The sequence below is a fragment of the Trachinotus anak genome, unplaced genomic scaffold (genome assembly GCF_046630095.1).
Source record: "Trachinotus anak isolate AG129_WGS33_773 ecotype Australia unplaced genomic scaffold, CSIRO_AGI_Tana_v1 ptg000004l, whole genome shotgun sequence".
In the NCBI taxonomy this organism is placed as follows: Eukaryota; Metazoa; Chordata; class Actinopteri; order Carangiformes; family Carangidae; genus Trachinotus; species Trachinotus anak.
Window position 1 is genome coordinate 15,261,799 of NW_027273855.1, and position 16,465 is coordinate 15,278,263.

Here is a 16,465-nt window from a genome sequence, read left to right on the forward strand (position 1 = left end):
GGACAGGGAGCTCAGTGGAGAGATGATGAAGTTACTATGATCCGACCTTCTGCTGCTCACACTGACATACACAGACACACACAGTCACATGCTGCAAATGTTTCGTAACAAAAAATACATATACAAAAATAGAACTTTGCTCTGCAGAAGGTGCTCATATGAAAGGTACTTGTGCCCTGTGTGGAAATTCAAGCTGTAAAGAGACACTTTTAAGCTTTAAAATGTTCAGTTTTGGTAACCTAATTGTACAAAGGTAGAGCAGGAACAAAGAAACCATGCAACATGCAGACAAAGTCAGACACACACTCAGACACATGCAGGCTTTAATTGGGCGTTTTTAATTACCCTAAACGAGAGCTTTGTTTAACATTGGCATCAAATTGATTAGATACGGTCTGCGAGATTGTGCATGTGCCTGTGCGTGTGTGTGAGTACACGTCTGTAAAAGACTTCCTGTCCCGCCTCTGCCATGGCCCTGGTTGTCCCAGCTGGCATAGGGAGGGGGTGTAGCGGTGGTGCTGAAGGAATCAAGGATGCAAATATCCCTGTCAGCCCTGGCAGCTCTCTGGGGATACAGATGAATTACATTCATCTGCTTTGAACTGAGTATGTGTCTGTAAAAGTGCTTGTGTGCACATGCAGGTGTGTGTTGGGTCGGAAGCCCCACCTGCCTCTTTCTCGATGCACTTGTGAACATACACTCCAGCTCTGAAGAGACTGTGAAACCAGCTGAGGAGCCTTTCATAATGGCCCACTCAGACTCTTGAAATGAGAGTCAGCAAGTTAGAGTGAGAGTTTTATTGTAAGTGCATGCATGTCCTGCCTGTGCAGGACAACCTCTGCATCCTAAGTCAGTCAAAACAGACAAAACAAGCTGACAGAGGGAGAGACTTCAAAGAGGTTGAAGAAATGGAAAGTTGTGTAAAGTGGGTGTGAAGGATGAAAGCAAGAGGGTATTTCAGTTTGACATATTCTGCCTACTACACCACAACAAAATCACAAATGGTAATATACTGCATAAATGGACAAAGGCCTTTTTTCTCTTAACGCGGGGTTTGGTCTAGTCACAAGGCCATTAAACAGAATTGCTGGTCTTTGAATTAGCAGCAAAGTTAAGCAGCTTGTGTTTGAATCCTCAGGACAGCAAAAGATTAGGTAAAAGTTCACACAGCGCTCAAGAATGATGGTCAAATGCAGGACATAGAAACTTTTAATATTACTCAGAATCGATCAATGTGATAGCTTTTTGCAGCCTAACAAAAACACATTTTAAATGTTTTTCCTATTGCAAGGAGATCACATGAAAAGACTACGACCACCATTGCATTAGTCTGGCTCTAGATACTTTCCCACTTCATAGTGAAGATGCAAATCCCTTAAAATGCATAAAAAATATTTTTAAAAAGGCTAAGAAATATACTAACACATATACTAACACATCTGTACATTCTTCAGAAAATGTTACTCAAACAGGAGTAAATGGTATGTTTGGGTGTTAGTCTCACCTTCAGATTAATAAAAACCTTCTACAGTGCATGTTGAACTGACTCAAAATAATCTACAGTACCTATGCTGATTCATAATGACGAAGTGTGCCACCCAGTGCAACAGTGTGACTCATTTGTGTGCTTTTAATAGTTTTAGGACAACAATAGGAGAGGAATAAGCTATATCAGGCTTTGGATATGCAAGAAAAAACTGTACTTGCTGGTGGGATAAATGCATTTCTGGTTTTGGTCTTTTAATGGGATTTCTTTTTTTGATAATAAGAAAAATATCAAATATCGCCAGCCTTATCTTTTAGAAGAAAAGGAAGTTATGCATTTTGTTGACATTTGATGGCTGGCAGACAGAGTGAGTGAAAAAATAAGAGAAAGTGCTGTCCACTTGGCTTCCTCTCTTGGCTCACTTGACTCTCCTCTCCATTAGAAAGAAACAAACTCCCCAAAGAAACACTTAATGGCTCTGTCCTTGCAGGAGTAGTCTGCCATTGTGTGTGTGTATATGTGTGTGTGTGTCTGTGTATGTGTTTGTGTAGTAATATCACATCCTTCTTTGACAGTGTGGTTCTGTATTGTGACTGTAAATGTGTGTTCATGCATCTTCCCTCACATGAAGGTGCGCGTTCACTGACAAGAGCCTCCGTTTTGCGGAATAAGAATGAAGGTTTGAGTAATGGCTCCTGTTTCTATTCTTTCTTTCCTTCCCTCCGGAGTTCATTTGTCCCTGTCCTTTCCATGTATGTGCACATATGTTAGTGTCACTATAACCCCCCTCAGGCTACAGTGCACTTATCACATGATAGATGGGTGTGGTTGAGCATCACTGGTACTACACTGTAAAATGTCCGTACCTCAAGCGATGCATGTAAAGTCTTTAAAATAGTCAAACACTTCCGAGGTGGCTGTTTGTCTGTTGCAAAAGCAATCATTACAGCATTCCTGACAAGTGATGTAAACAATCACACAAACAGGATGCTAGTAAAACCTGTGTGGTTGTTGTTATTGTTTCAGCTTTTTGAACATATTTCTTTAGGCTACATACAAGTTTAGAGCATATTATAACCCAGATATACACCAGTCACAATGTGTATATGAATCTGCTGTGCTGCCAAGATGGTCCATTACTTCTTATTTTGTCTGACGTGACCAACACTCTCATTCCTTGTCTTCGCTCTTTCAGTTTTTGCTGAGCCCTCTGCTGACCTCAGTCAGACAGTTTGCAAAACAGGAAGCATTACAACATACAGCCGTTCCTGCACATCTGGACAATGCGGACAAACACACGCTAATGCACCCAAATGTGCATCCACCCACTTGTGCACACACACACAAACACACACAACACAGTTCATCTGCTTCACCGGGATGTTGAAACAGGATATTAGAGCGCTTGAAGATGGTATCTGATGTGTGACACGAATGGTTGATGAGCATATCCGAGAACAATATTGCATCTGTGTACAACAAATTTGAGCAGTTGTTGGTTCAAATGATACAGCAACAATACAGAAATGATGCATCAGTCCCGACAGATTAGTGTGTTAATGTACATGTGCCACAAAGAGAAGCAATTGAGAGATAGTCAGTAGCATTTTGGGGGTGCTGACAGTGCTGAAATCCATTAAAAAGTGGAAAATCCTTGTGCAAGAGTAGATTCCATAACGGAGACAGAAAGGATGACCAACACACTGACTTCCTTAGAAACACAGATGCAGGCATTAGTAACATTACAAATGGATCCTGCACAATTTGGGGCATCATTAAAATCTTCTATCTTCACTTTCTTATCCTCTCAGCCCCGATCTCCCTCCCTCACAAAACCTGGCTCTCTGAACATTGTCCCAAACACAAACATACGCCATATCTCCTTAACCACATCACTATCTGCTTAGGGGTCAGAGCGCTATCCGCTTAGAGGGGGAGATGAGGAAGCTCTAAGTGACTTGAAAGAAGTTTACTTTCTCAGCGAAGGAGGTCAAGACCTCATCGAGGAAACATCAAAAGAACATCTCACCTCTAGCCCTCCTGATTAGACTTCCAACCACAAAGAGGAGTGTGTGCATGTGTGTGTATTCCTCTGTGCCAAGCAGCACTGGATGAGATTAGATGTGTGTCTTTAAGAGTAGAGAGATGAAGGAAGGCACAAGCTAAAACACACACACCAGATATAAACGGACATATAGTATGCAGATGAGGTTGTCCAAAAAGTCTGTCTTTTTTTGTGTGTGTGTGTGTGTGTGTGCACGTGCATGCGTGTGTGTGTGTGTTTGTGTATCTCTTGTGCTTCCTGTGTACACTTGGGAACTTTCAGCTTGAATCCAAATCTGAATAAATCTAAATACTGAACATGTCACACATATATTCATGCAAGCACGCAGCCACATACTTACACACATACTAAATAAAGCCAGTGGTGAGCCAAGGCAGACCATAATGTGTAGCAATGTTTGGGTTTATTTTCGTTCAAGAGACTTGTTTCCTGTGGAACTGTGTTTTATGATCTGCTTAAACCCAGCTGCAGCTCCACTCTCACATGTCAGACAGTCTGCCCGCTGTGGTTGAGACAGAAGGACTGATGACAGCGAGTAAGCAAGAGTCTTCACTGAAATGTTTGAAAATGCAGCACAGTGAAGCACATGGACAGAATTAAACAGTCGCATAGGTTTGAAACAGATGTCTTTTTTTCACATGATTTTGGAAGTCTGACTGTGAAGAGAGTATTTCATGAGATGCATAATGTATGTTAATTATTTTCTTCTTATTCTTATATCATAAGATGGTGAAAAATCACAAATTTCCAAAGGTGACAGCTTCAATTGTTTTGTCTGACCAATAGTGCAAGCCCCACACATATTCACTTTACAATCATAAAAGACTAAGACTAGAAGGTCACTCAGAGACCACAGAATATAGGTTCCTCCCCCGCTCATACCCCATCCCTCCACCAAGTTCGGTGCAAATTGGTTTAAAAACTTTTTGTGTAATCCTGCCGACAGATAGACAGACACAGGTGCAAACATAACCTCCTGAGTGAAAATAAATATTTATAAATTCGAGAAGCTGGAACCGGAAGAAAGCCAGAGAAATCTGACATTTAAAAAACTTTGTATTCTACATTTTCTGGAAACTTAATTAAACAGCTGTTCATAGATAAAACAATCTGATATCCTGACATATTAAGGTACATCATTTGTTCAATATTTTCATCAAGCCTAATAAAACCAGGAAATGAAAGAATAGCTGCCTCAATATTCATTCTCACACACACACACACACACACACACACACACACTCAAAAAAAGATGTCACCATTAAATAGGTGATGGCCATTGTATATTTATAGTTCAACAAATGGGATCAGAGGAGGTGTTATGAAAAGCTGTTCCCAGGTAACGTCTGTTTGCTCCTTTAGCTTCAGCCTACACCACTGACACTGCATCGGTATTATCTCCAGTGTGGGCTAACCAAGATACTGTCATAAGACTCAGTCATATGTATATGTGTGTAAGTGCGTGACTGATAATGTTTCCTTACATTATGCAACTTCTAGAACATGAAGACAGCTGCATCAGGAACAATAAACACTTTTATTTGAGACATTTAATAAGAGGAAAACACAAATAGACCAGAAATAGATGAATACTAAGTATTCCTTATCACAAGGCAGCCTGCATAACTCTCCATCTGTCTAACCTACCCCCCTCTCACACACGGACATGAAATTAAGTAAGTAAGTAAATCATATCATATTACAGTTTTATTAGTTATCTATGCATACACCATGTTTCTGTTATCACCAGGTAAGATTGTTAAGTAAATATATAAACTAAAGAGAGAAACTGAACAGAAGTGGGACTGAAACACTTGCAGTCTCTTAAATGAAATGTTCTATACGTGAAGGAAGGTTTGGATAGTATTTTCCGGCCTGGCTACAACATTTATGACTAGTATCATATCCTTTCTTAATCCATATTCTCTAGCTCATCATCATATCAGAGCTAAGTACTTGCTTGGCTGTCTCATCCTGTAGCAATTTAGTGGTAATTTTCCCGTGACACTCGTTGTACGTAAAGTGTAAGTGTGAGTGCTCCAGAGACATCAATAAACACTTAAATCTTTCAAACATCAATACAAACATCAAAGAAATTAAAAAATATACAGCCCTGCCAGTGTCACAGTGATGGCTGGAAAATAAACAGACTATACTATCAATGGTATAATCACATAATAACTCGCTTGTTTTTTTAGTGATAAGCAACGTGTGTGTGTGTTGTGTAAGAGCTGATGGGACAAAAACACAGAGAGTAGTAATATGATTTAGGTGGAAGATGGCAGGAAGCAGACAGCACTAATGCAATGGCTCCTGCATTAAGTCCTTAGAGACTGACCACAAAGCACCGTAAACACACACACACACACACACACACACACACACACACACACACACACACACACACACACACTCACACACACACTCACTCACACAAACACAAACACCCATAGAGAAAAATGCATAATCATACATGCACCCATATGTGTGAACACTCTTCCTATCTTTGAAAACTCAGGGTCACAAAATTTCTGTCAGAGTAAAAAGATGTCCTCTGTCCTCCTCCTTAAACAACTCGTACCAGAAATATCCTCTCTGCTGTCTGACTGGTGACAGAACACTGTTACCCGTCAACTCACATCAGAGCTGAAAGAGAAGAAGAGGAAGACAGGGAGAAAGAGGGAGAGAGAGGGAGAGAGAGAACTGGAAGGATGCTTTTATCCCTCGCTTTTCCTTGGGCGTTTGTGTTTATTCGGCTTGTCTCCACCTCCTCGATGGGAGGACGACTGCCCTGAATCCTTCAGTCAGCAAAGCTCGGGGTAGAAGCAGGCGCTCTGTCCGCACCCGCATCACATTAGAGCCTCGGCGCTGTGATCACAATGCAGGGTCGGAGTATGAAAAATACGCTGCCACGGCCAAGAGGATGAATACACGGGAGTGTAGATAGGAGTGGGTATCAGTGACTGAATGTGACACGCGCTGAATTTGCGTGTGTGAGCATGTGTGAGCTTTAAAGCTGCACTGCTTTGTTGTTATTTCCTGCAGCGCTGTTAAGTTCTCTTGAACAGGCTTGTGTCTGCGCCCGTGTTTGCCTGTTCGTGCGCGTCTTCTTTTTAAGGCTTTGTCGATTCCTCTGTAGGGTGTATTGTTCCACAGACAGCTGACGAGGATGCAGGAGTAACCATCAGCCACACAAACGTGCCCACACACACAATACAATGTCACACTAAAATAACAAGCACGCTGGCAGTCAAGGCTGCCTTCATGAGCATTCATGTGTCACCGAGTTGCTTTTTGGTTCTTTTCAGCTGAGCCTTCATCATCCTCACATGCGGCACAGTCCCCCAATTTCCACAATGAGTTCAGCTCAACACCAAAACCCACACAACATCTCCAATCTTCTAAACTAAATCTATATTCTCTATCCGATCCTTCATAAAGTAAAATTCTCCTAAATACCCAAATCTCCATCCAAACAGATGTCCTTTTGGCTTTAATCTGTAATTCGTTTTAGTCTTGGTGGCTGGCCTTTTCCAGGGTGATAGATCTGTGATTAGTGGAATGGAGGCTGAATCTTCTCATTATCTTTATGCAAGGCCTAATCTGGATGCTTGCTGGTGTCTTTAGACTGGATCTTCTCTAAACCATGCCCCATGCTGGGAAAGGCTATTCCTTTAGGGAGCTTACCCTCTCCCACACACCTCATTATGGGTGCTGAATGGGACCGGAAGGTGTCATTAGTGGGGGACATCTGAGGTTCAGTGCTTTAGATTACCTTCACAGCCCATGCAGTAGACACTTTACAAGGTGCCATACAGGTTCAGACTCCATTATTCTATTCTTCTTGGTTGCTAAAGCTGCTAACGAAATATATCTTATAATACATGCTGCATTTAAGGGAATTACTGCTAGATGTCCAGAGCTACTGCCTGTGGACACACAAGTCAAGTAATTCTCTAAATCGAATTAGCAAAAAGCTCTTCATCGCTCAGTGGTTAAACATGTACGTCCGATTAAAGAAAAACAGATAATACTAACACTAATCCTAAATCGCCTCACAAGATAAACATGTAGGCCTAACCTTAAAGTATCCAAGATTGTTTTTTTTTCCTTTTCTTTATGTTGTTGGGTTATACATCCTAACTAGACCTCCTTGGCGTTCTCCATTATCTTTGCCCTCCACTGTAGCCTAAACAGGACAGTGTCACAGCACATGCTGCTAGCTGTCATGCAACAAGACATGCACAAGACACAGGCACACATTCTACTCCCTGTAGCTAACAGCTAACATTTAGCTTCCAACAGGCTATGAGTGAGTTAAAGTCAATTCATCATGATATATAATACCATACAGTATGGGCTCACATTGTTTTCATGTATGTAGGACGTAGATGAGGGTAAGGTGGGACTATGTATGGGAAAGGGAGGAGTGGATCACTGGGAATGATCCATTGAACATCCATAATCTATCTTCCTATGACAGAGCATGCGGAGCAGAAACCAATTAGCTGCGCGTCCCATCGGAAATGGAGAAGCAGATATGATAAAGGATGAGCCCACAGCCGCAAGCTACAGGGCAAGTTACAATTAACCTTTCCCTAACACACACATCCACCCACACACATAAACACACACATACACAACGCATGAGTGTACACACACAATTAACCAACACACCCGCTGTGGTTTCTATGATAAACCTCGGACAGGTTCTGGTAAATTGTAATGACCCAAAGTTACATTTGGTCACCAGAGATACCAGATAGAAATTTGGGATACTGGCTGTTGCCTTTATTTTACTCCAGTTTTTGTTTCTGTTGTCTCTCTGTATCTCTCTCGCTCTGTCTCTCTGTCTGTCTCTCTCATAGGGGTGGAATCTGACAATTTTTATATCCTGATAAAGCAAATCAACACACTGCGTTCACAAGCCAACAGAATGACCACCTACTAGATGGCTGTGGTGATTGGCCAAATTAATGCACGTGCCTCTATCATAGGGTCTCTTTCATGCGTGACATATTTGAAAAAAGGACTCAATGTCAGTAGAGACACATATTTCTGAAAGCGCATCTGAAGGAACATGCAGAGAGTGTTTCACTCAGGTTGGTACAACCCCACTCATCTGTATCTCATGAGGTCCCGAATCATTAAAAACAAATGATAAAAAGGGGTGTCTGCGGTGGTAACTTGATTGTGTGTCAAAAATATTTTTTTGAGAAGATCACCCACCCTTATTAATCTCCCTCTGTGAAAGTTCTGCCCTTTCACTTTCCATTTACTTCAATTCTTACACCCTCTACTTTCTTTCTGTCTGTTTTTCCCTCCACCCCACCTGGCTGCCTGACGTAGGTGTGGCCAGCAACATCACAATGAGGACTGGAACAAGGTCACGCGTAGATACATGCCACACACACACACACACTCACATATCATGTACAGTGCATGCACACACTCAAAGCAAGGTCACACAAGCTGTGATCTGGGGCTGAGTTGCAGGAGGCAAGCTGGTGAAGAGAGAAAGAGGAAATGACCTGAGAGGACTAAGACAGAGAGAGGGGGATGATGATAGACAGAAAATGATTTCCTTTTTATCAAGCCGGATATAAATGACCTGCTACACTACTCTCTCGCCACCTCCCTTGCTCTCTGATGCTATCTGCTCCCGCTGAGAGGGAGGGATAGAAAGAGAATGAGCAATAGATAGAGAGAGAGAAAAATACAGACCCACAGATTGTGTGTATGAGATGAATAATGGATGATAGGTACAGATTCAGACCGTGGTTTGACCTATTAGTCCCCTCCACCCCCCCCCCAATACCAAAAACTTTGGATACACAGTGTCCTGGTAGACACCCCCCCCCCCTCCCCTCCCCACCTACACACACACACCTCCAACCTCCATGTGTGTGACACTGTGTCTTGATGGAGGCATGTGTGTGCACTGTAGCACGTGAACTACCTGCCCATGCCACCACCCCCTCAGATTCCCCTCTCTCCTCCCGCACGTTGCCCCCGGTAACAGAGGGAGGTGGGGAGCGTGGATAGTGACCATCTGTCAGTGGCCTAGAGATCAATGGAAACAGAGGGGAGGAGGGAGGGAAAGGGTGAGGTGGGGAGGGGGGCTGGGGTGAGGGAGCGGTGCGAGGCTAAATATGTGGCCCACTGTGACCCAGAGCCTGGCTCAATATGCAGCCGTTTTATTTACCGACTGAAAACACACACCCCACTAGTCACACTCACACGGCCTTTATTAACGAATGGCTGATTTTGGTGTGAGCCAGGAGGAGCTAAGACTGCAGTACTGATATGAAACATGCAGTTCAGTCTCTCAATTACTGCATACATAGACTCTTTCTGACATAGTTGTGGATGTAGATGTGTGTATGAAAGAGAAACTGATAGATTTATGATGTTATAATGAGAAAATAAGAGGGAGGTGTTTGGTAGGTTAATCTATATCTAGCTCACTGTGGCAGTGGGTCAGATGAGACTAGGACAAAACACTCCAGCGCTACCTAATGAATCAACAACAAAACAATGTCAGCCCTCTGGAAATGCTTACTTCAGCTGCTTCATGGGAGCACACAGTGCTGGTACATATACACACACAGATATCTGAGCAAAAATACATGCAACCTAAATCAATTTTACACACATGAACGAAGCACATGTGGCTGGTACAGAGTGAGCGCTCTCACCATCATGTGGTAAAAAGCACTTAGAAAAACACACTGACATTATGCTCTGCTGCAATAGAGACTGAACTCATTTAAAATTCACTGTTGATGCTGAGGCTAGAGCCAGAGCTGGAGGGAACAGTTTGGGTGTGGAGAACAGACGAGAAGAGAGGAGAGGATGTTTATGTTATTTAATGTCCACTGAACCAATAAGAAAGCGAACTTGGTGACATAATTGTATTCCGTCCTGAGTGATGTATATTAGGTCTCATGCTTGAACCAGTATGTTGACATGCAAAATAGGGATAGAAATGGTGGACTCACCAAGCACTTGGCTGAAGAGCAACTGCTCCAGGTCTCCAAGAACTGTCACCACTAACTCTGGGTCCACCTTCAGAAAGCCCTTATTGTCTTCCCCCTCTACCCCTTTCCTCTCTTTCTTTTCCTCTGTTGACAGAGCTGCAGATTTCCCCTTCTCCCCTGGTTTTTTGCCATTAGTCCCAGGACTCCCAGCTCCATTGGAGTTGGCTTTGGTTGGGTGGCCAGCAGGGTCTGTGTCTGCACTCTGGCCCGCCTCAGAGGCCTTGCTGATGGGCTTGACCTCAGCATAAGGTCCCCGTGGTTTACCAGGGGCAGGGATTCGACTTGGTTTTCCTGCATTGGAAGTCACACCCGGGGAGCAGAGAGGTTTTGTCTTTCCTTGGAAAAGAGACTGTTCTGACTTTGAAAGGGTCCGGGAGAGTGGTGGTCTCCCACCCCCAGCCTGCCCTGTTTTAGTCTGGCCTGCTTTGTTGGGGCCAGCGCCAGGCCGGCTTGTATCATCATTCCACCGCGGACATTGGTACAGGTGCAGCTTCTTCTCAGCATCGGTGAGCACAGACAAGTTGCTAAGTGATCGCTGCTTGCGGAGACCAGACGGATTAGGGACTGGGATTGGGATAGATCCAGAGGTGGGCCGGTAGACCTTGAGCTCTGACCCGGAGGGACGTGAAGGTCCCTGGGGCAGAGCAGAGGGTTTGGGCGGGGGTTTCCTAGAGGCCATGGCCTGGGCCGAAGTGTCCTGGCAGGAGACAGCAGCAGACCTGAGGTCCAACTCTCTGGGCTTAGCCGTCATGCTAATGTTAGCCACATTAGCCTCCAGCATCCCCCCTGCAGAGAGCCAAGCAACAGCATCAGTGACACACTCTGAAATACAGACTAGCAGACTGAAAGAAATGGAGGGAGAAAGGGGAGAAAGAAAGGTGTAAAAACCCCAGGGCCGTCTGGTTTGTTCTCCCTCTTTGCCTCTCTGTCTCCACTGGGTCCAGACTGAGCCAGACTCCCCGCTGTGTGAGACTGTGGGTTCACCCCTCTGTTGAAAATGATGAGTGGGTTAGTAGAGTGGCAGTAGCAGTCACCCTTACTCACTGCTGGTAATCCATGGATCTGAAGATCTGTGTCTAGCGTCTAAATCCACTCCCTCACGGCGCGTATGCGGCTCCCTGTGTCACACATATGACAATAGCGCTGCTAGAATAAAATACAGCATTGAGCAGCCTCTTCCTCAGTCTCCCCCTCTGCTTCTCGCTTGCTCTGTATTCCCTCCTGCTTGCCAGGCAAGCAGCAGCCGACTGACAGGAGAAAGAGTCGCAGCAGCAGCAGCAGCAACATCCCCCCTCCTCCTCCTCTCTCTCTCTCTCTCTCTCTCTCTCTCCTCCCTCTACCTCTCTATCACTCGCTGGTTTGCTCACTCTACCCCCGCTGGCTCATTCACCCTCCCTCTCCTTCTTCCTCCTCTTTCCTTCCCTCCTTCTTTCTTGTTGTCTCTCACTCTCTCTCCTCCCACTGGCTGACTCACCCGCCAATCGTCTCCCTCTCTCCTTTTCTCTCTCTCTCTCTCTCTCTCTCTCTTTCTCTCTCTCTCTCTCTCCGTCGCTTTCTCTCTCTCAAACACACTCCGCAGATGCTGTGTTATGCTGCACACCAGTGAGCGCGAGCATAAGGGCTTGGCGATAAATTACCAGCATCTTGTATAAACTCAACTCTTCCCTGTTCCTGTGTTGCAACAACAGCTCTCTTTTTTCCTCACATCCTTTTAAAGAGTTCTCTCACTAAGTCACTCTTCTCTTCTTGTCCACTTTGCCAGTTAATCCCTTTGTTCTTATCTCCTTTCTTTCTTTTAGAAGGAAAGAAAGAAAGAAAGAAAGAAAGAAAGAAAGAAAGAAAGAAAGTTTATTTTAAGATCAGCTGCGGGGGACTCAAATTATCCTGGATGCCAAATATTGCAGCCAGAAAAAAGACCCCCTGCACACTCAGACATGCACATCCAATCTTTCATAATCACATTAGCTGCTCTATTCATCCATTCACATTCAGAATTTCTTATGAGTCCTAATCACAAGAGGCCCACCCATGATTAAGCTGATTCAAATTATCTGAAAACCAGCCGTGACTGCAGGATCAGCATGGGAGGGGAGAGCAGGACACACATTTACCAATCCCTAACACACAATGGGATGGGTCAGTCACTAATTATGCTTCAATTAGTAGCCAACAGACCTCAAATGATCATCACACAACCCCCCACCTGCCTCACATTACCTCTTTTTCATCTCCATTGCCCTTTTCTCATTTCCTTCCATTAAGTTTGCAGGGTATGGATTCATCATTATCTCTATCACAATCCATCCATCAGCACAACCATAATGATACTTCAGTTGTTTAAAACAAGCGCCCATGTGTATGTGTGGGAGTGTGAATGAGTGTGTGTCTATATTTTTGTCAATCCTCCCCTGCAAGTGTGCGAGTGTGTGTGTGCGTGTGCGTGGGTCTGTCTCTGCGAGTGTGTCACATTGATGAGGCAGACCCAGAGAAGCCACAGCTCGCATCCAGGGATCTCGCTTAGCTCTGGCACGTTCAGCTACGTCATCTCATCGCTCAAGATGAGATGACGAAGAACACAAGACACAGAAGTAGCTCAGATTCCTCTCCATCCTCATCCACCCCGTCCTCTTTATTATTCCCTTGTTTTACCGCCATCATCACTCTTGCTCGACCCGCCTACGTTGCTTCAAATACCTACAGAATCTATTCCTGTAATTCCTCTTAACACAAAGGGCTGGGTGGAGATCCGATAACAGAGGGACATAAACAGAGACAGAGAAATAGAATGATGCCGTCATTTCTCATCTGCCTTCATTTCCATTAGAGGTAATCATGATGACAGGGCATAAAATGAATTTTAAGTCCATAATAACTCATTAACAATCAATACAACTGTTTGCAGTACAATTTGTTTTTGTGTATTAATGCATCCTGTCTGCATACAGGTCTTGTTGTTTAACTTTAGTAGTGCATATGCACCATTAGTGCACCTCACTTTCTCACATATGCATGCAGCAAAGCCTACAGCTATGATGTTATCAGGCCTCAAACCGTTAGTAGTTCAGACAAACAGCCTGTTGGGCTAACGCCCATTTTCTGTTCCATTTGCATAAATCGGTTGACTCTAAACCAGAGGGAAAACAGGCAATGTCCTGTTTGCTCACATTCCACACTCAGTTTTAGAGAGGTACTTTAAAAACGGCTCATTTTTCAACAGCAACCAAACTGGCGCCAATTGGACTTAAAAATGACAACGACAATCATTAAGGTACGCGCACAGTGCACTTGCCAACAACTTAACATCCATCTGGCCTTGAATGAGTGTGTTCCATACAGGAGCTGAGAAGCAGACAAAAACACAGACATAACATTAGCTGTTTTATTGTGTAAAGGCTAAAGCCATTAATTAGAAGCAGCTAGCTTTAATAAAGGGCCAATGTTGAGCTGCTTATGCCACTCTGAGGCCAGAGCTGCATGGTGACAGTTATGGGGGCTCTGGGGGCTGGTAGCAGGCCAGTAGGGGGCTAAGGGATGTAATTTAAGGCTAATAGGTGCTGTACGTCAGCTCTTATACCTCCCTGATGAGGGATTAAGGTTGGTCAAATGAGAGTGACCGCGCACAAGGCAGGTCTGTGTGGAGCACAGATGCACGAGGGGCAAAGATACGCATCAGTGCTCTTGAAAGCACATGGACACACAGGTAACGTGTGTGTTGGCAGCACACAGCTACTTGTTTGTTCCACTACTCGTCTCTCTGGCTCCACAGTCTAATCACTTTAATATATGGCTGATGTAAACATATATTCTCTCCCTCTCTTTCTGCTTAGTCTCTCTCTAACTCCACATACACATACACATACACACACACACACACACACTCAGACACACACAGCATGCCGTCTGTGCAGGGTGTCTGACTGACCTGAGCAATCTGGCCTGACATCAGAGAAGCTGGCAGTTTCAGAGTGTGATGAGTGCCACTGCTCAGTATTAGCCTACACATTCACGCACACACACAGACACATACACAAACAGAAGTGTGTGTGTTTGTGTGCGTGTGTGTATGTGTGTGAAAAACTTTGTGGCCTAACCACAGTGGCTGGAGCCTTGGGAAATTTGCTACGATGATGGGCAAACAGTTCCAGACACACATAAAGACACTTTTAAGCAAAGCTTAGTAAAGGTAAGGGAGACAGGTAGACAGAGATATAGGGATGAATGGATAGATTGAAATCAGAGAGTGAATTAGAAAGAGAGAGGGACAGACTGACAGGCAGAAAGAGGTGCTTTGCATGAGTATATTTGCCCTTGCATCTCTAAACAGTTTGGAACAGATTCGCCCCTGTATTTTTTACAGAGCGGCCATGCAGCCAGGAGGACACACACACACAGACACTTTGTGGTGCATTATACGCATGTTTACAAGGTTACACAAGGTCTCCAGCTATGAAAGGAAAAGTACTGTGAGAGAAGAGGAAAGCGCTGCTGCACTGGATGTAACTAATTGTATCAGAGCGCTTTAAACTTTAAGAGGAACGGTTCCCATTTGACTAAGCAGATGGCATGCGTTCTCACTTTCACCCACTCCCTGTTGTCACTCACTCCCTCTTGGTTCCTCTTGTTTTGCCTTTTTGTTTGTAAGTACAAGAAAAAAAAAAGTTGCTCTAAAGATGAGACAAGCGTGAACGGGGCAGAGAAGTGAGAAGAAAATGACGAGAGAAGAGTGTGATTGAGAATAGAAGACGAAGAAAGAGGGAGCGTGTCAGGATAACAGACACCATGAAAGAGGCCTACTGGATGCTACTGGGTGAGGACAAAGTAGAAGGAATGTAAGAATGTGAAATTATAAACGCAGAAAACAAGGCAACGAAAGGAAAGTGAGAGGAGGAGGAGGAGGAAGAGGATGGGGTGAGGAAGGATCTCTGTATGTGTGCCAGAGGAGCAGAGGAAGCCAGTAAGACAGAGAGGGGATATCCTGTCACTGCCTCGCCACTCCTGCTACGTTTGCTTATGTCCGCTAACATGCTAATGCATGGGGTCCACAGGACACACTGAAGAATACCAGACCATGACACACACATACACAAGGGAAGGCTTACAGTCGCACTCATGCTGGTAATGCACCAACACAATGACATAGCTATTAATGTCCTGTTTACACACAAAATACTGAGATCCAAATCTGATACATACAGTATGTGGCTTCCTAGTCTGAGAGTTTTTCCACAATGACACCTTTCTGGTGGTCTTAGTCAGCGCTGATGATGCACAGCATGAGTCACTGGCTTAGGCATTTGGGCAACTCAGCCACTTAAAGATTATCCATGACAATAGTGTGAGTGTGATCAGTCATTCCAACTCCTGAATCCACAAGGCACAAATGTTAATCCAACAAAAACACCATTCTCTCCCGGGGTGAATCATGAATCACACACAGCTGAGAGGTGAAAAAAAACATCAAGCACAAACTGGAGAATCTTAAAGTTAAGTGAAAAAAAATAAAGAATTTATGTGCTTGTGTGTGTGTTTTTTTAAAGGAATCACTCCTTGTAGACGCTCCCCCGCAGTCGCGTCAGTGTTGACATTCTCAGCACACATCCCAGGGGTATCCCAAAATGCTGTGCTGCAGAGGCTGGTTGCTTGGTTACAGCGTGGTGTGCATACAGCAGCATTGGATATCATCACCATGTGAGAGTGTGTTTGCTTGCGCACTTATGCTTCTGTTGGTTGGGAAAAAAAAAACAGAAAAAAAAAAACTGCTGTTGCTAAAGAAAGATATACAGTAGTGGATAAATAAAATATTAAGTTAAATATGACAAATATTGAAATATATATTGAGAAAAAACCTCAGGAATTTGCATCCTAAATGTATA

General features: G+C 44.0%; 1 protein-coding gene across 12 annotated transcripts in view; it reads right to left on the reverse strand.

The window, feature by feature from the left end:
* Positions 1-16,465, reverse strand: part of nav1a (neuron navigator 1a) — a 100,794-nt gene that overhangs the window by 59,158 nt on the left and 25,171 nt on the right. For 10 of the 12 annotated variants that reach the window (XM_071476309.1, XM_071476303.1, XM_071476313.1 and 7 more), the window contains one exon: positions 10,554-11,378. The exons of 1 other annotated variant lie outside the window; for it this stretch is intronic. In XM_071476309.1, the coding sequence (XP_071332410.1) occupies positions 10,554-11,378 (825 nt within the window). Of the gene's footprint in view, positions 1-10,553; positions 11,379-11,636; positions 11,844-16,465 lie in introns of those variants that run through there. One more of the 12 variants, XM_071476315.1, reaches the window with a different exon arrangement.